General features: G+C 42.4%; 1 protein-coding gene across 1 annotated transcript in view; it reads left to right on the top strand.

Moving 5' to 3' along the window:
• The window catches only part of LOC147710270 (protein crumbs homolog 2-like), a 356,125-nt gene that overhangs the window by 146,983 nt on the left and 183,721 nt on the right, over window positions 1-25,421 (top strand). The window contains exons 3-4 of the mRNA XM_086920950.1: window positions 11,869-12,064; window positions 25,003-25,142. Coding sequence (XP_086777076.1) covers window positions 11,869-12,064; window positions 25,003-25,142 — 336 coding nt within the window. The remainder of the gene's footprint in view (window positions 1-11,868; window positions 12,065-25,002; window positions 25,143-25,421) is intronic.

Genomic DNA, 25,421 nt, shown 5'->3' with positions numbered 1-25,421 from the left:
TTATGTCAGCCTCGGCCATCACCCTGCCCGTCATCATGGACCTCCTTAACTCCTCCATTATTACTGGAGTAGTCCCGCCACAATGGAAACAAGCCATGGTTCGAGCACTATTAAAGAAGCCCACTCTGGATCCCTCGAACCTCAGTAACTACCGGCCAATCTCTCTCCTCCCCTGGCTTGGTAAAATCCTAGAGAGACACATCAACAGCCAGCTGATCAAATATCTTGAAAACCACCAGCTTCTTGATCCTACTCAAACGGGCTTCAGACCAAGACATGGCACCGAAACCGCGCTCTCATGGTCACCAAGGAATCCAGAAACATCCTGGACCAGGGAGGATCAGTGGCAGTGATCCTCCTTGACTTAAGCGCGGCTTTCGACACGGTCAGCCATGACACTCTGCTGGACCGCATGGCAAACATCGGCATAAAGGACAAAGCCTTGTCCTGGTTTGAATCCTTCTTACAGGACAGATCCTTTCGGGTATTTGATGGAACTTCCTCCTCTACCAGCAGACCATTAAAATGTGGAGTCCCGCAGGGCTCCTCACTGAGCCCGGCGCTCTTCAACATATATATGAGGCCACTGGCTGAAGTTGTTCGTCAGTATGGAATTAAGATCATTTCATATGCTGACGACACTCAGCTAGTGGTCTCACTGGCACAGGAAGTTAACCAGACCTCAAAAGGAGGGCTGAGAAAATGCCTAGAGGAAGTCAGGGACTGGATGTCCTCCTCCTCATTAAAAATGAATGGAGACAAGACAGAGCTTATGCTCCTGGGCCCTGCCAACCCTAACTCCCTCAGCACTCTATGGCCACCCTGTCTGGGCACCCCTCCGGCCCCAAAGGACAGCATCAAGAGCCTTGGGGTGTGGCTAGACAGATCTCTGTCCTTCGGCACTCAATCTACCAAACTGGCAGCCACCTGCTTCGGCCTCCTCAGAGTGCTAAGGAAGGTACTCCATCTTCTACCGATGGAGGCAAAACAAGTAGCCATTCAGGGCCTTATCCAGTAACAACGCCCTCTACCTCGCCGCCCCTGAGTACACGATACGGAGATTACAGACGGTGCAGAACTGTGCCGCGCGCACTTTGCTTCAGATCCCTCGACGTCAATCAGTCAAAAATGGACTGAAAAAACTGCATTGGCTACCCATTCCCCAAAGAATACAATTCAAAGCCTTATGCATTGCACACCAGGCGTTCTGGAAAACGGGCCCTCTCATCACTCGCAACCTAGTGTCACACTACCTTCCCACTAGGAATTTGCGATCCAACCAGACCTTCACGGCCACAATTCCCAAAATAAAAAAGTCCAGAACTGGCGGTAGGACTTTCACCTACAACGCTTCCAAGCTATGGAACACCCTACCCCTCCACCTAAGGAATAATTCCAATCTCACCTCATTCAGGAAACAGCTAAAAACATTCCTCTTCATTGCTGCCCAATAACACCGGGTTACCTCCTCTTGTTCTGTTGGTTTCTTAGCGCTTGGACGCCCCCGGGCAGCAATCGCGCTCTACAAATCGACATACAAATACAAATACAATTACAAAGTGTGTTGTAGCAGGAGGAGGAGACGGCGTTGACCTGCTTAGACATGGAGAGGGAGGAGTCCAGGATGAATCCTAGGTTGCGTGCATGGATAGTGGCTGTTGGTGCTGTTCCCAGTGTGGTCGGCCACCAGGAGTCATCCCAGGCTGAGGGGGTGAGTCCGAGGATGAGGACCTTTGTCTTGTCCGAGTTCAGCTTCAGACGTCTGCTCCTCAGCCAGTCGGCGCCGGCCTTCAATAAGAGACTTGATCACTGGGAAATGGCAAGAGTTAGTTCAAGCATCAGTAACCGTGATGGAAAGGACTCTCTTACCCACAATATCCCAGGCATATTGATTGGCGTAACTTCTTTTAATCCTGAGGCTGTGCCACTTCAGATGCTACAAAATAAAGGGGAGGAAAGAGCCTTAAATAAAGCTTTTGTGGCATAGAACTTAGCCCTCAAAGCAGGAATTTACCTATGCTCCCCAACCTTTCGTCTCAGATTTTGGCTACATCTATTCAGGAAGTGACTGTTCAGAACTCTTGGTAAACATGCAGCAGGATGCAAAATTCCTTTGATGTCCTGAAAATCTCTGTTGTGGCTACGAGGTTGGTGATCCTAGCAAGAAGGAGTCTGTGGATGAGAGACTGGAGGGTGGACCTGCTGGGAAAGCAACACTTCCAAAGAAAAGAAGCTGTTTGTTGAACAGCTAGATGCGTTTGATTACAAAGTCTATTAAGGATCAGAAATATGCCAAGCCTTATAAAGGAAGATCCTCTTCATACCAAAGCCATTGGGGACATTTGTCTTATGGTTCTTTTAGGAATGACTCAAAGTCTTTTGTGGATTGCTGGAAGAAGTTTCTTCCCAGGAAATCTTCCTCCAGTTAAGAGGCTGTGGCCCAGCAGGAGATGTCTAAATGGAATTCCTGACAATTACTGGTCAAAAGACAACTATCCTGTAAGAGGCAGACTTTTGCATTTCTGAAAAAATTGGGAAGACAATGTGATGCTTCAATGGGCATTGAATATCATCAGAAATGGCTATCTCATAGACTTTCTCAAGTTGACCCCCGAATGGGGTACCATCCATACTCCCATCCCCAACAACTTAGTAAAGCTTGCTGCTCTTTGGGGGTGGGGTTCAAGCTCTCTTGGGAAATAATGGAACAGTACCAGTTCCCATGTTGGAACAGGTATCTATTCCATCTTATTCCTAGTTCAGACAGCTTTAGGATCCTTCCGACCGGTTCTAGACCTAAAGAGAGTAAATGCATGGGCAAGAACGGTGCACCTCAAGATGACAACTCTCCAGTCCATAATTCCTTTGGTGCGCATTCATGACTTTATGACTTCAATAGGCCTTCAGGATGCCTATGTACACCTGCCAATAGCAGAGGATCATCAAAAGTATCTTCGGTTCACCATAGGCAACCATCATTTTCAATTCAGAGTATTGCCAGTCAGGCTGATGTCCGCCCCACGAGTGCTCACCAAGATTCTGTCTCATACAGCTGCATTGATCTGTAGGGGATATCGTTCCATCCTTATCAAGATGACTGGATGAGTCAGGCCCCTACCAGGGAGGTGGTAGTACAGCCCACAGAACTAAGAGATAGCCCTCTCAACTCTGCAAGACCACAGCTTTCTAACCAATTGGGATAAATCCAATCTGACTTCACCTCAAGACCAGTGATTCACTGGAGCAAGATTGAAGGAAAACTTTGCACTGACATGGGGATTGTCACGTTACCAGAAAAAATGTATGAACACATGCTGGCTCTTCTCGCTCTATTTCCTCCAGTGGCTTCTGCTTGGTTTCAAGTGCAAGGAGAATTTTCGCCGCAATGTGTTTCTGGTTCTTTGAGCTAGGCTACATTTGCACAGAATGATCGGCCACATGCTAGCTCATTTGGCTCCCTGGTCTCATTCTCTGTCTGCTCCGATTCCTCTTTCTCCTCATGTTCAAGAGGACTTGATGTGGTGGCTACCGACAGCCCACATTTTGAAGAGATCATCCAGTGGAGGGAGCTGGAAGTCGTTCATCTAGCCCTGAAGTCATTTTCTCATCTTTTGAAGGAAAGAGTGGTTCTGGTCAGGATGGACAAATGACTGCGAAGGCCTATGTTGACCATCAGGGGGAAACCTAGTCTTGTTCTCTGTCGAGGATTGGAGACAAACTGTTCCATTGGGCCGAACCCAGACTGATTTCTATCTCAGCAATCCATACACAGGAAACAGCCAACACTTTGGGGGACAATCCCAGCAGAGACATTCCATCTTCTGTTACTTTTTGTCTCTAGGGTATTTGTGCAGCTTATAATAAATGGGGTCATCTGGTAATGAACCCTTTGGCTTCCTTTCTTAACACAAAAGTGAAGACCTTTTGTTCCAGGACCAAGGAGGAGCATGTCTGGGCTGTGGAGGCTCTGTTATGCAGACTGCCCCAGGGTCCTCTGTCTGCATTTCCTGCCTTCCCTCTGATTCCCAGGTTCTTGATCACAGTGAGGAGTGAGAAAGTTTTGGTGATAATGATAGCTCAAGAATGGCCCACTCATCTTTGTTCCACTTCTAGTAGCAATGAGGCAGTCAGGGCTACCCCTGAATTTATCCTAACTCCGTTTTCCAATTTTGCAACAGGAAGTTCTTTCCAAACTGAATCTGGTGGCTTGAAGGTTGAGGTTGAGAGGTTATAATTACTGAATCTTCTAGGTGTCTGTCAACAATTAAGTTGTATTTAAAGCATTGGCATTCTTTTAGCAGGTGGTGTCATTCTAAGGAATTAGGCGGTATATTATCAAGGGGGTTTATCTCTGCTTTTTTGGCTTTAAAAGCCAAGAAAGCGGAGATAAAATCATCTCCCTATTACCTAGCTGTCGCTAACACCGGTTAGCGACAGCTAGTAGGAGATAGCGACCATCTTGGGCCCCGCTTTGCATGTCAGTGATATTTATCACCAATGACAAGCAAAGTCGGCGTGCCAAGATGTTAGTGACTGGAAACAGTCGCTAACATCGCTATCTCCTATTACCAACTTTTGGAGATATTCGCGCTAAGCGCGAATATCTCCAAAAGCTAACACCTGCCCTGAGCAGTTCTTAGCCATGTTATCCAATGATAGGTGGATAACATGGCTAAGAGCATTAGCTCGGTAATGCATGAATATCGCTGACTTTTCAGCGATATTCATGCATTTCGGCCGATTTTTATCGCTTAGGAGATAAACCTTGAAAATAGCAAGGTTCCCAAGCGATAAAATTCGCCGCAGCTCGGCGATAAAAATATCACCGCTAAACCAACATAGCGATAATTATCTCTAGTTGTTGGTAATATGCCCCTGGATCCTTCTACTTCTGACTTATTTTCAATGATGTCTTTTCAACAAAATAGAGTTTCCCTAGGGTTGAAGGTTTCTACCTAGAAGCTGCTGTTGGCATCAATCAAGCTTTAAGAATTTCTTAGAAGAACCTCTGTGATGATGGAGTTTTGATTTCTCATATATTGAAGGGATTGAATAACATTTTTCCTTCCCCAGGCAAGCAGTTCCCTACTGGAGATCTTTATTTGATATTAGAAGCTCTCCTGAATATTCCCTTTAAACCATTAGAGAGTAAAGATATCCAAACCTTGGCATTTGAGTCTTTCTTTTTGGTGGCTACCACTTTTGCGAGGCATCTGGGGAGTTGGGAGCTTTATCTTTCAAGTATCCTTTTTGCAGTGTTTGGGGACAAAGTAATTTTACGTCCTTGTTCTTCCTTTGTTCCCAAAATGAATAGCAATTTTCATAAGCAACTGAACGCTCCGTCCATCATTTCCTTTGGTTTTTCTTTGTTCGCCATAAGTTGGCAGGGTTCGCTCCCTATGTTCTAGTGTCCACCACCAGGGGGCTGAACTGTGGGACTCCCCAGTGTTCTAATATGCTTCCTGACACTCCCCTGCATGCATATCTTGACTTCCAGCCATTTGGACACTATTTGGGAATTGACATCCATTCCCAATCCATGCCGGGTTTTGTGAAAGCAAGCCTGCTTAGACTTAAAGCCAGCCTACTCATGCCTGAAACTCCATTACCCAGAATTCCCTGCTCACTGCTTTGTCTCCACCCCTGCAGGCCAAGGATGGGTGGAGGAATTCAGCTCACCTGTGGCTGGCTGCTGCTAGCCTGCTCACACCTGATGCATGTGATTACTGTGAGCTCTTTTAAGCCCCAGCTCCCTTCAGGCAAAGGTTGGTCATTGTAGCTGTTTACCTGTGAGACCAATCCTTGGTTCCAGAGTTCCCTGAGCTTTTGCTATTCTGGTTTCCAGTGTTTCCTGAGCTTTAATTATGCCTTGTTCCTGGCCTGCTGCTGTTTTCCCTGTTCCTGAATTAGCACTGCCTGCAGTGCTACCCTGACCCCATAGCCTTATTATTCCTTGTTCCTGAACTGCAGCAGTTTCCCTTCTCCTGAATTAGCACTGCCTGCAGTGCTACCTTGTCTCCTGAGTTCCTGAGCTATAGCTATTCCCTGTACCTGAATTAGCACTGCTTGCAGTGCTACCTTGTTTCCTGAGCTATAGTTATTTTGTTCCTGGGTTTATCTATTTCTTGTTCCTGATTTGCACTGCTAGCAGTTCTCTCTTGACTCCTTGTTTCCTGAGCTGTAGCTATGTCCTGTTTCCTTGAACCAGTATTGTCGGCAGTGCTACCTTGACTCCTAAGCTCTGGTAATTTCCCTGTTCCTGAACTAGCACTGCCTGCAGTGCTACCTTGACTCCTGAAGCTTTGGTAGTTCCCTGTTCCTGAACCAGCACTGTCTGCAGTGCTGCCTTGACTCCTGAGCCTTAGCTGACTTCTTGTTCCTGCCCCAGCACTGCCTTCTATGCTACTTTGTTTTCTTAATTCCTTAACCTGCACTATTCTAGAATACCCTTGTAGCCTTCCCTTCTGTATACCCCTTTCCAGTCCCTGCCTTTCTTCCCATTTTCTTGGTTCCAGTTCTAGTTTGCTGTCTTTCTATTCTGTCTTACTTCTGTTACCTTGCATGTTTATTACCTGCTTTCTGCCGTGTGCCCTGTCATTTCCTTCCTTTCCTGTTAAGCACTCCTCCTCGCTAGCTCCTTGTCTATTGTGCTTGTGTTTAGTTCTACCCCTTTGCTGTTACTGCCTTGCATGTTCCTGTTTGATCACCAGGATCCATGGGCTCAGCTGACTACCTAGGTGGTGTTTCTTATTCACTGTGAGTTTTGTCTTTGAGTTACATTTATAACATCACTATAGGTATGAGCTCTACAGACCCTGCCTTTGCATGCATATCCTACATGTGGGTATTTGCAGTCAGTATCTGTAACAGCAATTGCGGGTAAGAAACTTACTGAGCTTCAGTCTTACCATGTGGAGCTCCTGAGTGCTTTACCCCACACCTCCCTTTATTGTTAATGTTGTATTATATATATGTCTTGCACGTCCGTCCTGGGTGTAGTTAGTCTGAATGCTAAATTGCCTTGCGAGTGCCCTTCCTTTCTGAGTCTTACCCATCTTGTTCACTTGTACAGGCTTCCCCTTTGGATCCCTCTTTCTCCTCTGACTCCCTATATGATCCTGGGCAGCACTGTACTCCTCCTTTCTGTGTACGTCTTCTACCCAGTTCCCAGTCCTTGTCCAAGTCCCTGACTGTGTTCCCCACATAGTCCCGGACAGTCCCTGACAAGTATGCTCAGACCTTGCTCACTTTGCCACTGGATTCAAGCAAGCCGGGCTGAAGACGGCTGAAATGCCAGAAACCGGTCCTCGGTAGCTTGTTTCCGGTCCAGGGAAGGCATGGCTTGGCAGTTCGGGCTGGACTGTTCCCATGAGGCACAGGGTCAGACTGATTTGCATATGGTCATGTCTGAACTGGGGTGGCAGAGTGGGCTAAAGAATGGTGATGGATTAAACCCAGATCAGTTGACGGTGGGTGAGTGCTTGTATTGTCAATGCTCTGTCCATCATTTCCTTCGGTTTTTCTTTGTTCACCATAAGTTGGCAGGGTATGCTCAGACGTGAGTCCCTTACTCACTTTGCCACTGGATTCAAGCAAGCCGGGCTGAAGACGGCTGAAATACCAGAAACCAGTCCTCCGTAGCTTGTTTCCAGTCCAGGGAAGGCATGGCTTGGCAGTTCGGGCTGGACTGTTCCCATGAGGCACAGGGTCAGACTGATTTGCATATGGTCATGTCTGAACTGGGGTGGCAGAGTGGGCTAAAGAATGGTGATGGATTAAACCCAGATCAGTTGACTGGGGGTGAGTGCTTGTATTGTCAACGCTCCGTCCATCATTTCCTTTCGTTTTTCTTTGTTCGCCATAAGTTGGCAGGGTATGCTCAGACGTGAGTCCCTTGCTCACTTTGCCACTGGATTCAAGCAAGCCGGGCTGAAGACAGCTGAAATGCCAGAAAACGGTCCTCGGTAGCTTGTTTCCGGTCCAGGGAAGGCATGCCTTGGCAGTTCGGGCTGGACTGTTCCCATGAGGCACAGGGTCAGACTGATTTGCATATGGTCATGTCTGAACTGGGGTGACAGAGTGGGCTAAAGAATGGTGATGGATTAAACCCAGATCAGTTGACTGGGGGTGAGTGCTTGTATTGTCAACGCTCCGTCCATCATTTCCTTTGGTTTTTCTTTGAGCAGCAGGTACAACACTTCTCCCTTCCTCATATTAAATAAAAATACACTGCAATGATACAAGTGAAAAGCACATCAAAGAGAAAATAACATGCACATAAATTTGAAAAGGTAGCATTGCAAAGACCTGAGAATGATTGGAGGCAAACCAGAAAGAATGGAAAGTAAGCAAAACACAGTACAGTGGGCTTGCAAGTTAACATCCAACAATGCAAGAAAGCACAAGAGAAAAATAAATTTGCATGAATGTCAACAAAAGGCAAAGCAACAGTATAACGTCAATGCCCAACCGAGTACCTACAAAGAAGAAAAACAATCTTTAGGCAAAAAAACAACCTTTACACACATCCACTCCCTTTCCACACAAAAAAAACCATCTTACCACACAAAACCAAACAAACCTATAAACTCCTACACCACGCACAACCAACCTACCCCTGAGACACAAACATATCAGCTGGCCAGGCCGAAAATGAACGTGGACACCAGGGGAACAAACCACAACGGTGCAGAAGGAAGCACACCACAGGACACACAAGCTCAACCGGGCCAAAAACGCCCAAGCTTAAGGGAGGGAGGAAAGAGAGGAGAAGCACACGCAGAAAATGCTCAGCGAAAACGCAAAGCTACAGGTGAAGTGAACTTCACCAACCAACCACAGAAAAGTGGTAGACACGAGTGACTCAACAACATAGTCATCTCTAACCAATGCCCACAAGGGAGACAAACCTATGTCCACCCACAGCCACAAAAATAGTGATAGGTCAGGGGGGCTCCAAAGCCTTCTCACATACACACCCCCAACAGTGAAACACACTCCACAACAACTACAAGCGGTCATTTACGAAACATTACCCACAAAGGTAACACACCAATGTCACCCACAACCACAAAAATAGTGGTAGGCTAGAGAGGCTCAGAACCTAAGAGCCAACTCATACACTCACTCCAACAGAGAGATACACACACTCTCAAAACAACGACAGGGTATGACCAGGAGTGAATTTTACGCGTAACAGTCAACTCAGCAACACATACTCAGGTGGTAACAAAGAGTGACTTAACACCAAGGATCGACTCAATTCCAATCAATTCAATTAATTTTATTATGATTTGGAATTCCAAGGAATTCCACATAACATTACAATAAAACATTAATTCATAAAAAACAGTATTAAAAAGCACGAAAAGTTACACCCTTAAAATCTTATCTATGGGAGATGAATATTAAATAAAAGCAGCGGTAAGTTTTTATAAATTGCAGTATAAAGTGCACATGCCATCTACAATATGCAGACGCAAAGAAACCATAATCCTAATCCAGGCCTTATACCTGATTCAACCCTTTTGGCTTAGCCCAAGATTACTAAAATCATATACATGTATGCAATTATTATCCAATATACAGGCAGTAGTTAACAAAAGCAATTAAAATATTTCTTATGTCGAGGACAGAGAACAGTGTTAACAGCAGATGATTTATGCAAGATGCTACTGAAAGTGCAAATATATCGAGATAAAGTGCTAGTGCATCAACGCCCTAATCCGGGACAGAACTCAGGATGATTATCTAGCAACAATTTAGCCAAGTTAACTCGGAACAACGAACTAAAAAGTTAAGTAGCAAACAGAATTGTTAAAACACACTACTAAACAATTGTTACTTATCGTATGTTGCAATGAGTTAAACATTCTTAAAGTGCTCGAAAAGTGCTAAAACAAGGGAAGTTTACAAGGTACTAAATGAACCACTATTCCCCCTACTTATAGACTTTCTTATATAAATTTAAAACTTCTTTAAAAAAACAGAAAATCTTAAAACATATCTGTTCTGACGGGGGATGCAGAAGAAAGTTGCGTGCCTGATCTGCTGTTGAAATATTATAATGTAAAAAACCATGCCTTAGAAATTTGCGTCGAATTGAAATAAGTGCTGGGCACAAAATCAAAACTTGATTAAAATCTTGAATACCTCCATTGCATAAGTTCTTTCATTGTTGGGGATACCCTCCCAAGCTCCTGTTACTATCCTCAGCGGCAACAGATTCATTCTTAGGAGTCAAACACACCACCCACAGGGTGACTTACCTGCGCACCCACACCCACCAAAGAGGTAGGAGACCAAAAGGGCATAACTCCCAACAACCATCTCACACGTAAGCCCCCAACAGAGAGGGAACAGACAACACACCTACCCCTGGGTAGCAGCCTTCTGCTGCTCAGCCCATTCTCCCTACTGACAAACACACTCACCCAACATTCCACTGCATCATCCACCCCAACATTCCAAACCACACTCACACTGGCTGAGCAGCAGGTACAGCACATTACATCCCTTCCCACCTGCTCTTTCGTTTCAGGCTAACCAAAGTTGACTATGTTGTGGCTTGTAACTGAACAGGAGGGGGCACTGTTTAGTAATGTATTGTGGTAATTGATGGCTGGTGAGGCAGGATGGCCTCATTTTGTAATGACTGAAAGCAAGGGAGCAAGACTCAGAGTAATGCATTCACTGGTCAGTAATTGGAGTAATATTGGTGATTCTTATAAACCTGGAATGTCCTCCTAAAGTAACCCCTGCAATCGGATCATTGAAGGTTGACTTTAAGTAACCGCTGTTGCGTGAACCCTATAATGTGAAGATGGTTTGTATGAATTGTGCAGAGCTAGTTCTTTTCAAAGGGGGACTGATTATGTCAACTATTTGTGAACGACATTTAAAATGAAGTATTTATTTTTACTGCAGAAAAAAGACATTCCTCCAGTTCATCAATTTGTGATATTAACACCAATGGAGCACAATCTTCACCTCATTCAAAGGGCGAATTGTGAACAGTTGGCTTTGTAAGGAGTTGTGAGCTATGCTGCCCTCCATTTTAGTGTCACTTCAGCTAGATAGGCCTGACTTAAAATCTGAAAATTATGCGGCATGTGCCGAAATAAGCAACAAATAAATAATCAGGCATAAACTAATCTGGCGTCAGAATTATCCAGAGCCATAGACCATGTTATATGTCAACATTCCTGTTGCTCCTTTCCAGTGAAAATGCATAACTTATTCCTCTCTGGATACTCTACTACGGTCTCCTTCTCTATTTGGCCATTTCACACATTGGTAAGTGAAGGTTGCCATAAATAGCTCTTCCTTTCTCCAAACTCTTTGGCTATTATGTCAGTTTAATTGCAATGTTCCTATAGACCTCGGTTTAAACTGCCTTCCTATTTTTCAAACTCCTTTGCTCTCCCATAGAGCACTGCATTTAGAGTGAACACCTCCCTCCAGGTCATTTCGAATCTGTTTCCATTTGTGGACAAGGGAGTTATAGCCAAATGTATTCTGGGTGTGGTAGTCTTGTTTTGCTTCCACTGAACTAATTAGACTAGCACACCTGAAATCAATGATTTGTAGGTGGAAAGTTCAGGACTGGAGACAGTGTCTGTAATGACCTGGAGACAGGTGGTCACCTTAAATGCATACGTTAGCTACAATGCTTCCACTTGTCTATGCCTTTGTATCCGTGAAATGTTCTCATTACTTTTCTTAGCAAATTACTTGTTGCCTACTCCTTCCCACAGATCGGTCTGTCATGCATTAACGACACGTTTCTCAATCGTATGCTGATATATTTAATTAAATTAAGACATTCTTAAGTGAGATGTTCTTACCATTATCACTTCTGTTATTAAGGTATAAACTGTGAAATTGACATAAATGAATGCCAGTCGGATCCCTGCCAGAACAACGCCACCTGTAATGATCACGTGGGATTCTATACTTGCACCTGTGTGCCGGGGTATGAGGGAGAGCACTGTGAGGTGGACATTGATGAATGTGCGAGCCAGCCCTGCGAGAATGGAGGGCGCTGCCTTGACCGCGTCAATAGGTAAGCCTCACCGCTGACTGAGCGGTCCTTCTTTGGATTCTTTGCTTTATAATAAATAAACATGCAGATTGTATGGCAGAATATCGTTAACAAAGATATCCTGCAGCAATAGTGTGTGCCTAATGCACTGATGGGTGATATTTTTGTAATGATATTTAGGAGCTGATATTTCAGACTATACTTTGCTGATGACGTTCTGGAACTACACCTATACATCGTTTTTTTATGGCTTCTCTACTACAGCTGTGCTTTGATTGCACTTAGGACAAAGCCATCATGTCAAAGCCAGGATTAAATACGCTCAGACCAGTGCTTAATTTGAGCCTGTGGCTTTCAAGGTCTGCACCGCCACTTACTTGTAAACACTGGCACTTATGACAGTCTGCCACACGGTGGCGCTGTTTGTTTAATATAGAGCTACGCCCAACAACAGTTATTTATTAATTCAATACACATTAAAAATGACTAACACCTGCCGCCCAAACAATTATCAAAGCTCTGGGAGCCAGGAATAGTCAGAATTGTCACACTAATAGTAGTCTGATAGTTAGTAACTGTGTTGGTACTCGCATTGGCAGCGCTAGCAGGGCGAATGAGTAGTGTAAACTGCAGTGGCCTCCTCATGAAGCCCCTGACACTTTTTTTTTTTTACAAATTAGGCACTGTTCCGACCCTCTTGATGTCAATAACACAGCTACTAGTCCCAGAGTCTCAAGCGAAATTGTGTATTTAGGTCTAAACCTATGTTTCACGTATATTTAAACACTATTTTAAAATTTTCTGAAATCCAACGGTCACCCCTGGAAAGCTGGGAATTCACAGCTTTGCAGCATACGCACATGTGAAAACTTTTATATTTGGGCAGTTGAACGTGTTCAACACGAGGAAGTGCTTAGTATTTTACGGTAAGCCCGCATTCTCGAGCTTAATATAGCGTAGCTCTAACATTATTCAAGGAATATCAGGGTTTAAACTTTGGCAGTTAGTTCATAGAACTCTCACAGCGAATTCATGTAATTACCGTTTTTTGTTTAACTGACGCATATCACGTTTGAAGATTTAGTTCAAACACACCTACACGGACACTCGACACGAGAATTCTCTGTTACGAATGCAAGATTGTTTTCTGATTATTTTGTTATGACTTATTTTGAGTTTAGACAGCAAGGCACGACCTATGAAGTAACAGGGGAAGCTCTAGGGTCAAACAGCGTTCACTTTTGCATGTAATGTGTTTAGACCTACGAAACAAATGGTAAATGTTGCGTTATTTCGTTTTTTTGATTTTTAGAAATATCCCCTGGAAGAAGGCATGTGATGTGCCGAAATGCATTGGGAGAGATGAAATGTTTAGTACAATAATGAAAACGAAAACATTGGTTTATGAATGAAATGACCAGTGAGAAATGAGAAATAAAACGTGCAGTCTAACAATCAAAATTTGTTATGAACTTATTGAACCTCTACATACGAGGATTTAAAGGAGCCCGGGGGACATACCCCAAACACATGGGGGTGCAACCACATAAATAGTAATTTTTACCCTTCGCTATCCAACACTTTCCCTACTGTTGCTCTGAGTGGAGTGGGAATAGTAATTTTTACCAGTCGACTATCCAGTACTTTCCCTACTGTTGCACTCACAGGAGTGGGAATGGTAATTTTTACCCCTCCGCTATCCAACACTTTCCCTACTGTGCGAGCGTGATTTGGATCCCCTAGTGCAATTTCCAGTTGCTAGGAAGACTTCCGGTGCGATTTTCTAACTTGGGCGGTCACGAGTGGCTGTGGCTGTGGCCAGAGCGCTGCTTTTTTAATAGATTTTCTACTCGAGCGGCAGCAAAATCAACTCGAATGGCTGGGTGCTCTTGTGCACCGCATGTAGCCATTCGTGCTGATTTTGTCAGTGCAGAAGATTCAACCAGCGCTCCTGCAGCACGGCATTTTCTCCGCCATTGCAGGAACTCCGTGGAATCTCGCTGAGTTTCTATGTAACTGTACAGAATTCCACCAGTGATTCTGGGAGTTCCGCTCACCACTAGATATAATGCAATGTTTCTTTTTCAAACACCTTGCCTGGTTATGTGCTTTATACAGTTATAACTATGGGGCCAGATGTACTAGGTAGGTATGTCACAAATTGTGACTCTATCTGATAGGCACAATAACAGGGTTGGTGGCCCGCAAGGGTCAGCAGACCACCATGTCTCTGGTTTGCCTACTCCCCCTGAAATGTTTACCCCAAATGAGAACTCCTTTCAAACAGGTCCAAATGGGAACCCCTTTCCTTTTATGAATAAGCTACCACCCCAACATGGGAGATGGTATTTTTTCAATGTTTTGTGACCAGGAATGGATGCCCACAATACGCTCCTTCCAAGTTACAAATTGGTAGCCACTTGCAAATACATTTTGGGAGTAAAAGTTTACAGACTCCTAAAATGGATTTAGTACTTAAGAAGTACCTATTTTACAATCACAAGCACTAAAGATTTTGCAAAATGTATCGTTTGCAATACCAAGACAAGTTAGGACACATGGCTCCTGCAATCCTGGCCCTGCGGACTTACCGTGAAATGTTTGTGTCTCCCGCGACCGTTCTCCTGACCCGGGTCAGGAGAACGGTCGTGGGAGACACAAACATTTCACGGTAAGCCCGCATTCTCGAGCTTAATATAGCGTAGCTCTAACATTATTCAAGGAATATCAGGGTTTAAACTTTGGCAGTTAGTTCATAGAACTCTCACAGCGAATTCATGTAATTACCGTTTTTTGTTTAACTGACGCATATCACGTTTGAAGATTTAGTTCAAACACACCTACACGGACACTCGACACGAGAATTCTCTGTTACGAATGCAAGATTGTTTTCTGATTATTTTGTTATGACTTATTTTGAGTTTAAAACACAGGAGGTACTCTAAGTCTGGGTGAGAAAAGTGGACCCAAATGGTGTCCAAAGATGCATGCAGATCACACAGTTGATCTTAATAGAAGACACTATCATGTCAGAGAGATGAAATAGAGAAGATACAGAGTCTTTGAGACTAGAAAACAGTACCCATCAGCCCACTCAAAAGCGGAGTATCGTCATCTGGGTAGTGGGAGAGAAGGTGTCCTTTAGGCTTATCCTCAGCCGAAGTCTAAGGTTGCCTGATCATGGACCCTTAGGTCGAAACATCCAACCCACAGAAGACAGGGTGTGAGCAGACAGGGCAAAAGAAAAGTTGCAGTGCAGAAAAATAAAGGAAAAGTGCTCCTAGTGGTTAAAAATGCCTAGTTTGATGACATAAGGAAACTTTATTGGATTTGACCATCAAATTGGCATCATTAAAAGCAGTATGCTGATAGCATGGAAGAAATTGCTATCTATCATGCGTGTTACTTGGTCGACATGTTTCAGCCTTTAACGGCTTTCTTCAGGACCTATGATAAGCTACCGCAACACATACTTATCGTGAATAGCGACCAATGTCCCATGGATTCAAAGGATAAAGGTGTATCTTCTCCTGTATAAACAGTATAGGAAACAAAAATTAAGACATCATGTTAAGATATATACATAATGTAATACACATATCATGATTATGTTGTTAGAGGGTATTCGAATCAGCACTCACCCTAAATGTAGGGAGAGAAAACCTCACCTCGCCTGGCAACTGCTCAGGTAAGAAGGAGGCCACGCACTAGAAAGAAGTGCATGAAAAAGAAATTAGTTATCAAAAAACTTATGATAACACGCGTTCCAGACAGCAACACCACAAAGGCAGATAAATAGGACCAGATCTTTAAGAGAGACTGGCAAAATCCCTCTCTAAACAAATAGAGTTGCAAAAGGCCATTAGAAACCATAAAGGTTTCTTGAAAATGACCGTGGCTTAGATCAGCGTGTTGGCGCTAAACAGATGCGAGGAGAAGCACTCAGCTAGCTGTGGCCCTGAGAAATTCAAAGCGCGAGTGGAGAGCTCCAAACAACCTACCTCTCCGTCGTTGCCTCGGGTCCGAAGACTGAGCCGAGGGGGAGGTAACGAACTCACGTAGTGTGAGTGTTTTTAGAGAAAAGAGGCGGACCTGAGAGAAGCCTCTCTTCAAGTGCCCCGCTATTGGTTAGATGGTGTGAGCCAATTATTTAGGTGTCGGCAAAGTAGGCAGGAAACGCGCACTGTGTGACGCCTTCGAATGGTGTGTATGCTATTGGCTGCAAATCAAAACAGAAACGCCAGCGTGTATCTCCGGGATGTGCTTCCGGGAGGTGGACCTGCACGGAGACGGTACATGGAAGAAGACCATTGGTTGAAAGGATCAGCCAATGGCTGTGTCTTAATAAGTAAACACACCGTATAATGTGGTCTGAACTCATACGAGTACAAACGCGGAGGCGCATTTGCACCCCCGTCAAACACGGTAATTAATGTCAACTACAGCGGAAGAATGTACAATCGTGTATAGAGACAGGGGGTATCGTCCCATATACGGGGCAGAGTTTTGTACAATTAGTCATGATGTACATTGCCTTACGTGGTGTACCCACACGTGAGCTGTCAATAGGCAAGAACCCACTTAAAACTGATCATACATTAAGAAGTGTTGCCCCTAAAGGGTGAAGTAGGTTTATTAGAATCATTTGGGGTCATAAATAACTCTCAGAGTCATTCAGATGCGTCCAGAGGGCGGACGTCATACTGGGATCATGCGCGGAGCATTTACATCGGAAAGTGTCAGCCAGAGGCTTCACACCTTCATGTCTACAGCAGTTAAAGACAAAAAAGCGTAACCGTGATGGAGCATGGGGAGGTATCAAGAAGCTAGTTAACCCAGCAAGGAAAAATCACTGTGTGAGCAACCTCGAAGGATGGAGGTGGTTCAAATATGTCGGTGCAGCGGATGTCTATACAGCTGCGTGTCAGATGTAGTGTTTACCCATATCTGAAAAGAGCAGTGTACCTGTGGGTAGCGGAAATGTGCCTATTCAAACATGATATAGCTGTGTGTGTTGTATGAGATGGTGCAGAGGGTCGCCACAAGAATAAAATAGCAGCTGAAGGGCCACACCGTCGTGGACAGTTCAAAAAGGTAGAACAGGAGCCTAAATTCAGTCTAGCTCAAAGGGAGGATGAAAGTGAATCTACCAAAAAATGGGCATGACAGGATATCAGTCCCGCCCACCTATTGAATGCTCATAGTTGCATCCAAGGGATATCATCATTTAGACCTTCGCTGTCAGTGCGCAGTTTGAAAACCCACCTTTGCTCTTTCCTGAGGAGGAACAATGGAATGTCAGTTATGTCTCCCTCTGGACGCATCTGAATGACTCTGAGAGTTATTTATGACCCCAAATGATTCTAATAAACCTACTTCACCCTTTAGGGGCAACACTTCTTAATGTATGATCAGTTTTAAGTGGGTTCTTGCCTATTGACAGCTCACGTGTGGGTACACCACGTAAGGCAATGTACATCATGACTAATTGTACAAAACTCTGCCCCGTATATGGGACGATACCCCCTGTCTCTATACACGATTGTACATTCTTCCGCTGTAGTTGACATTAATTACCGTGTTTGACTGGGGTGCAAATGCGCCTCCGCGTTTGTACTCGTATGAGTTCAGACCACATTATACGGTGTGTTTACTTATTAAGACACAGCCATTGGCTGATCCTTTCAACCAATGGTCTTCTTCCATGTACCGTCTCCGTGCAGGTCCGCCTCCCGGAAGCACATCCCGGAGATACACGCTGGCGTTTCTGTTTTGATTTGCAGCCAATAGCATACACACCATTCGAAGGCGTCACACAGTGCGCGCTTCCTGCCTACTTTGCCGACACCTAAATAATTGGCTCACGCCATCTAACCAATAGCGGGGCACTTGAAGAGAGGCTTCTCTCAGGTCCGCCGCTTTTCTCTAAAAACACTCACACTACGTGAGTTCGTTACCTCCCCCTCGGCTCAGTCTTCGGACCCGAGGCAACGACGGAGAGGTAGGTTGTTTGGAGCTCTCCACTCGCGCTTTGAATTTCTCAGGGCCACAGCTAGCTGAGTGCTTCTCCTCGCATCTGTTTAGCGCCAACACGCTGATCTAAGCCACGGTCATTTTCAAGAAACCTTTATGGTTTCTAATGGCCTTTTGCAACTCTATTTGTTTAGAGAGGGATTTTGCCAGTCTCTCTTAAAGATCTGGTCCTATTTATCTGCCTTTGTGGTGTTGCTGTCTGGAACGCGTGTTATCATAAGTTTTTTGATAACTAATTTCTTTTTCATGCACTTCTTTCTAGTGCGTGGCCTCCTTCTTACCTGAGCAGTTGCCAGGCGAGGTGAGGTTTTCTCTCCCTACATTTAGGGTGAGTGCTGATTCGAATACCCTCTAACAACATAATCATGATATGTGTATTACATTATGTATATATCTTAACATGATGTCTTAATTTTTGTTTCCTATACTGTTTATACAGGAGAAGATACACCTTTATCCTTTGAATCCATGGGACATTGGTCGCTATTCACGATAAGTATGTGTTGCGGTAGCTTATCATAGGTCCTGAAGAAAGCCGTTAAAGGCTGAAACATGTCGACCAAGTAACACGCATGATAGATAGCAATTTCTTCCATGCTATCAGCATACTGCTTTTAATGATGCCAATTTGATGGTCAAATCCAATAAAGTTTCCTTATGTCATCAAACTAGGCATTTTTAACCACTAGGAGCACTTTTCCTTTATTTTTCTGCACTGCAACTTTTCTTTTGCCCTGTCTGCTCACACCCTGTCTTCTGTGGGTTGGATGTTTCGACCTAAGGGTCCATGATCAGGCAACCTTAGACTTCGGCTGAGGATAAGCCTAAAGGACACCTTCTCTCCCACTACCCAGATGACGATACTCCGCTTTTGAGTGGGCTGATGGGTACTGTTTTCTAGTCTCAAAGACTCTGTATCTTCTCTATTTCATCTCTCTGACATAATAGTGTCTTCTATTAAGATCAACTGTGTGATCTGCATGCATCTTTGGACACCATTTGGGTCCACTTTTCTCACCCAGACTTAGAGTACCTCCTGTGTTTTTTCGCTATACAAGTTGGGGGACTAGGTACCTTCTCTGTCTATAAACTATTTCCCCTCGGACCCTCCAAATACTCTGTATATTGTTGGTTATTTTGAGTTTAGACAGCAAGGCACGACCTATGAAGTAACAGGGGAAGCTCTAGGGTCAAACAGCGTTCACTTTTGCATGTATTGTGTATAGACCTACGAAACAAATGGTAAATGTTGCGTTATTTCGTTTTTTTGATTTTTAGAAATATCCCCTGGAAGAAGGCATGTGATGTGCCGAAATGCATTGGGAGAGATGAAATGTTTAGTACAATAATGAAAACGAAAACATTGGTTCATGAATGAAATGACCAGTGAGAAATGAGAAATAAAACGTGAAGTCTAACAATCAAAATTTGTTATGAACTTATTGAACCTCTACATACGAGGATTTAAAGGAACCCGGGGGACATACCCCAAACACATGGGGGTGCAACCACATAAATAGTAATTTACACTTATTTATTTATTATTTATTTAGAAAGTTTTATATAGCGCGGACAAGATCCTTGAACCACACAACTTTAAAGACAGTCATAAAATACGTAGTGCGCCCTTTTTTCCCCTTTGATTAAAAATTACTATTACCACTCAAGTGAGTGCAATAGTAGGATAAGTGTTGGATAGCAGAAAGGTACAAATTACTATTCCCACTCCAGTGAGTGCAACAGTAGGGAAAGTGTTGGATAGCGGAGGGGCAAAAATTACTATTCCCACTCCAAAGACTGCAACAGTAGGGAAACAGTTGGATAGCGGAGGGTTAAAATTAGTATTTCTACTCCACGGAATGCAACAGTAGGATAAGTGTTAGATAGCAGAGGGGTAAAAAAATGTAATCCCGCTCCAGTGAGTGCAACAGTAAGGAAAGTGTTGGATAGTGGAGAGGTAAAAATTACTTTTCCCACTCCAGTGAGTGCAGCAGTAGGGAAAACGTTGGGTAGCAGAGGGGTAACAATTTATATTCCCACTCCAGTGAATGCAAGAGTAAAGAAAGTGTTGGATAGCGTAGATTTTTTTTTACTATTTACACTTAAATACTTAAAAAATATATATATTAAAATTAAATAAAAGAATAAAAAGAAATAAACAATATTTAAATACACACATATATATATATATATATATATGTATATATATATATATATGTATATATATATATATATATATATATATATATATATATATATATATATATATATATTAAACATATAAAAATAACACATATTATAATATTAATTACATGTAACAAATACCAACAATATTGTATAAAGTAAAATAATAAATACATTTACATAAAAATAATTATTTTAAACTACAAGATATTTACAAACAAAAAAATTAATTAAAACATAAAGGTATTTATTTTAATTTCTACCCTATAGCACCACGCCGATAGCAAAACACTTAAACTTGTTTAATTAAAATGATTTACATAATTAACATAATTAATAATCAATTAAAAAATATTATTATTAAAAAACTAATAAACATGAATTGACTACACAAACTTTAACACTATAATATCCACAACACACACCTAAATTAAACTATTAAATAAAAAAACACAATTATAACGTATATTAAAATTAAAAACTATTACTATTACCAACTAATAATTACATAATTAAAATGTATTTAACACCTGCTCTCTACCCCTTTAAAAGTAAAAACAACACACACAAAAAAACAATTACCCAAAATAAGTAACAAATAATTACCTTTAATTAACAACTATATATTAATTAATTAAACACACATTTCTTCCCACCCGTTACTCCTATAAACACCACAACAGACAGCTGAAATTAATTTCACAATTACACAAATTAATTAAAATTCATTAATTAAAATTAATTACCAACAAACTATTAATTCATAAATTAAAAGTAAATGACTTCCCACCCTTTACACCCGTAAACACCACAACACACACCTTAAATTAATTACACAATTACCAAAATTAGTAACCAATTAAATAATTAAAATTAATTAACAACCAATTAATAATTTAATAATAATTAATTACTTTACACATTTTACACTATAACATCTCAATTAAACAAATATTAATAAGTAAAAAAGAATCAATACATTTAATATAATTCAATTACTTCCCACCTATTTCCCTATAAACCCAGACCCTCCTACTGAACTAAAAACGTAAAATTCAAATAAATAAAAATGTATATATTTAATATAATTAAATTACTTCCCACCTTATTCTCCTATAAACCCACAACCTGCTACGGAACTAAAAGTGCATAATTCAAATATTTTTTTATAACTACTAAAAATGTAACACGTATATTAAAAATACAAACAATTCTTATATAAAAGATACACAACATACATATAAAATATATACTAAAATACAGAATAATAAAAACGATATTTTTAACAACGATATTTTTGCAAACGATAATAAACACTTTGATATTTTTAAAATCAATATTGCTTACCTTAAATTGATATTCTTTAACACGATATTCTTTCTGTCGATATTTCTGGCCCACGATATTAATGACTCGATATTTGTGCAACTCAATATTTTGTACACAATATTCTGTCTCTGCACCTGTGTTAGTGCTTCGACCGCTGCCTTCAACCTAATACTTCTACTTCTACTGCTCCCTGTACCCTAACTATACACTAGTAATGTAGCCCTCCCTCCCCCATGGTACCTCTCCTCCATCTAATATCAATATCTCTCTCCTGCACCTTCTACGGGGTATCTATACCATAGTACCCCACCTCCATCTAATCCCAATACCTCTCCCCTGTGCCTGTACAAGTACCTATACCATAGTACCTCTCCTCCATCTAATCCCAGTACCTCTCCCTGTGCCTGTACAAGTACCTCTACCCTAGTATCTCTCCTTCATCTAATCCCAGTACCTCTCCCCTGTACCTCTACAATGACCTATGCCATGCTACACTGCACATTTAAAACTAAGGAAAATTTGTTGAAACACACAGACACAATTAATGTTATCTGGTCATTGGCGACTTTTTTCTCAAAGAGGAGTTAGTACCTGAGATGAAGAAACTGTCTTTCCTGTATAAACTCATGATAACCAGTGCTTAATTTGATTCGGTGCTTTCTGGTGCTGAGAACCGCCACTTAATTGTCAACACCATACTTAGAATAGTCCACCACATAGTGGCGCTGCTCACCTAATTTAAAGATGAGAAGAACAACTGTAGTTTAGCACTACAAAATACATTAAAATTGCTAATACCTGCCTCCCCTGCCATTCCTTTAGGTTTGGGAACCTGAAATAATCTGAACTGTTGCATTAACATGCAAGAGAGACGGTTAATAGTTGTTCTGGCAGCGATGACAAGGGCGATGGGTGGTGCAAGCTGCACTAGCCTCCTGGTCAGAGCCCTGGCACTTCATATTTTACAAATTAAGTACTGCTGATAACGTGGGCATTCCCGCTTCTGATTGAGGTGCACGTAATCAATATTAGCATATCTTGATTTATGATGCAACATCTATTGTGAATGGGAAACTTTTAAATCAAAATGTGAATATACCTGTTGATATTTGCCTCACTTTTATCAGAAGTATGCACAATATGCGCTAGCATATGTAAACATTTTAAACATGTTGAAAGAAATGCACAAAGATTGTCTCTAATTACTTATTTCATGTACATTTATTCATGGATTAATTCCTTTTTGAGAAATCCATTTACACGTTTTGTATAAAAACATATTGACGCCTTATCGAATATGCACATTTGTGTTCTGCGTAGATAACTCTAGACACTCAAAGGGTCTGAATAAGAGTCTGACAGAGAGTTACTCTTTCACAAACTTCACGAATATCTCATCTGCATTATTTCAAGTGCATTATATCGGCTGCCACTTGTAATGCGGTGGCTGGGATGACAGTCATTATGTGACGGAGTAACCTGTTTGCTGACCTCACAATCAGGAACAAAGTCTTGCCAAGTTAACGAGCTACGAGGACCGCCTAGGGTTTGGCCAGGACACAGATTAGTCTATCATAGATCAGTCTGTCTTAGATCAGTCAGCCATATATGAGACATAACTCAGTCTTCAATAGATCAGTCAGTCAGAGATCAGTCTGCCATAGATCAGTCTGTCATAGATCAATCTGCCACAGATCAGTCAGTTACAGATAGGTCTGCTATAGATCAGTCATAGATCAGTCTGTCATAGATCAGTTTGTCTTAGATTAGTCTGCCATAGATCAGTGATAGATCAGTTTTCCATAGATAAGTCTGTCATAGATCAGTCTGCCATAGATCAGTCAGTTATAGATCAGTCTGCTATAGATCAGTCTGTCATAGATCAGTTTTCCACAGATCAATCAGTCATAGATCAGTCTGCCATAGATCTGTCAAATAACAGTCTGTCATAGATCAGTCATGGTTCAGTCTGCCATAGATCAGTCAGTCATAGATCAGTCTGTCTTAGATCAGTCTGTCATAGATCAGTCTGCCATAGATCAGTCAGTTATAGATCAGTCTGCTATAGATCAGTCATAGATCAGTCTGTCATAGATCAGTTTGTCTTAGATTAGTCTGCCATAGATACGTCATAGATCAGTTTGCCACAGATCAATCAGTCATAGATCAGTCTGCCATAGATCAGTCATGGATCATTCTGCCATAGATCAGTCTGTCATAGATCAGTCTGTCATAGATCCGTTTGCCGTAGATCATTCATAGATCAGTCATGGATCATTCTGCCATAGATCAGTCAGTCATAGATCAGTCTGCCGTAGATCAGTCATAGATCAGTCTGTCATAGATCAGTTTGTCTTAGATTAGTCTGCCATAGATACGTCATAGATCAGCTTGCCACAGATCAATCAGTCATGGATCATTCTGCCATAGATCAGTCAGTCATAGATCAGTCTGTCATAGATCAGTCTGTCATAGATCAGTCTGTCAAAGATCAGTCTGCCGTAGATCAGTCATAGATCAGTCTGTCATAGATCAGTCTGTCATAGATCAGTCTGCCATAGATCAGTGATAGATCAGTTTTCCATAGATAAGTCTGTCATAGATCAGTCTGCCATAGATCAGTCAGTTATAGATCAGTCTGCTATAGATCAGTCTGTCATAGATCAGTTTTCCACAGATCAATCAGTCATAGATCAGTCTGCCATAGATCTGTCAAATAACAGTCTGTCATAGATCAGTCATGGTTCAGTCTGCCATAGATCAGTCAGTCATAGATCAGTCTGTCTTAGATCAGTCTGTCATAGATCAGTCTGCCATAGATCAGTCAGTTATAGATCAGTCTGCTATAGATCAGTCATAGATCAGTCTGTCATAGATCAGTTTGTCTTAGATTAGTCTGCCATAGATACGTCATAGATCAGTTTGCCACAGATCAATCAGTCATAGATCAGTCTGCCATAGATCAGTCATGGATCATTCTGCCATAGATCAGTCTGTCATAGATCAGTCTGTCATAGATCCGTTTGCCGTAGATCATTCATAGATCAGTCATGGATCATTCTGCCATAGATCAGTCAGTCATAGATCAGTCTGCCGTAGATCAGTCATAGATCAGTCTGTCATAGATCAGTTTGTCTTAGATTAGTCTGCCATAGATACGTCATAGATCAGCTTGCCACAGATCAATCAGTCATGGATCATTCTGCCATAGATCAGTCAGTCATAGATCAGTCTGTCATAGATCAGTCTGCCATAGATCAGTCTGTCAAAGATCAGTCTGCCGTAGATCAGTCATAGATCAGTCTGTCATAGATCAGTCTGTCATAGATCAGTCTGCCATAGATCAGTCTGTCAAAGATCAGTCTTTCCTGTGGCGGGTGCATTTGCTATTAAGTGTTGTTGGTGTATTTCAGATACGAGTGTGACTGCGGTGACACCGGCTTCACTGGAGACCACTGTGAGCTTGATATACCGGAATGTGCCTCTGACCCCTGCCTGAACAACGCCATCTGCCTGGAAGGAGTCAAGAACTACAGCTGTGCCTGCTGGCCAGGTCAGAAAAGTATTTATGTATTTCCCTTGAAGGCAGAGTGAGGGATTGCACCCTTAAACGCACCCCTATATCGTTGATGAGTGAACGGAACTACAAAGAAGTGCGTCTATGCTGCTGTGTCCTTTCTTAGACCTGTGTGCCACCAGCTGAGGTCACATGAGAGTGCATGGGGGAAGCAAGAGACATGGAACCGAGGGTGGCAGGATAGGACAGGGTTCTCCAAAGCCGGTCCTCGAGGGAAGGATCTACACCAGATGTTTAAGATAACTACATTTATCT

This window comes from Lissotriton vulgaris, chromosome 5 (genome assembly GCF_964263255.1).
Source record: "Lissotriton vulgaris chromosome 5, aLisVul1.2, whole genome shotgun sequence".
NCBI classification, from domain to species: domain Eukaryota; kingdom Metazoa; phylum Chordata; class Amphibia; order Caudata; family Salamandridae; genus Lissotriton; species Lissotriton vulgaris.
The sequence above is the reverse complement of the archived record's forward strand: the minus strand, read 5'-3'. Positions and strand labels throughout refer to the sequence as shown.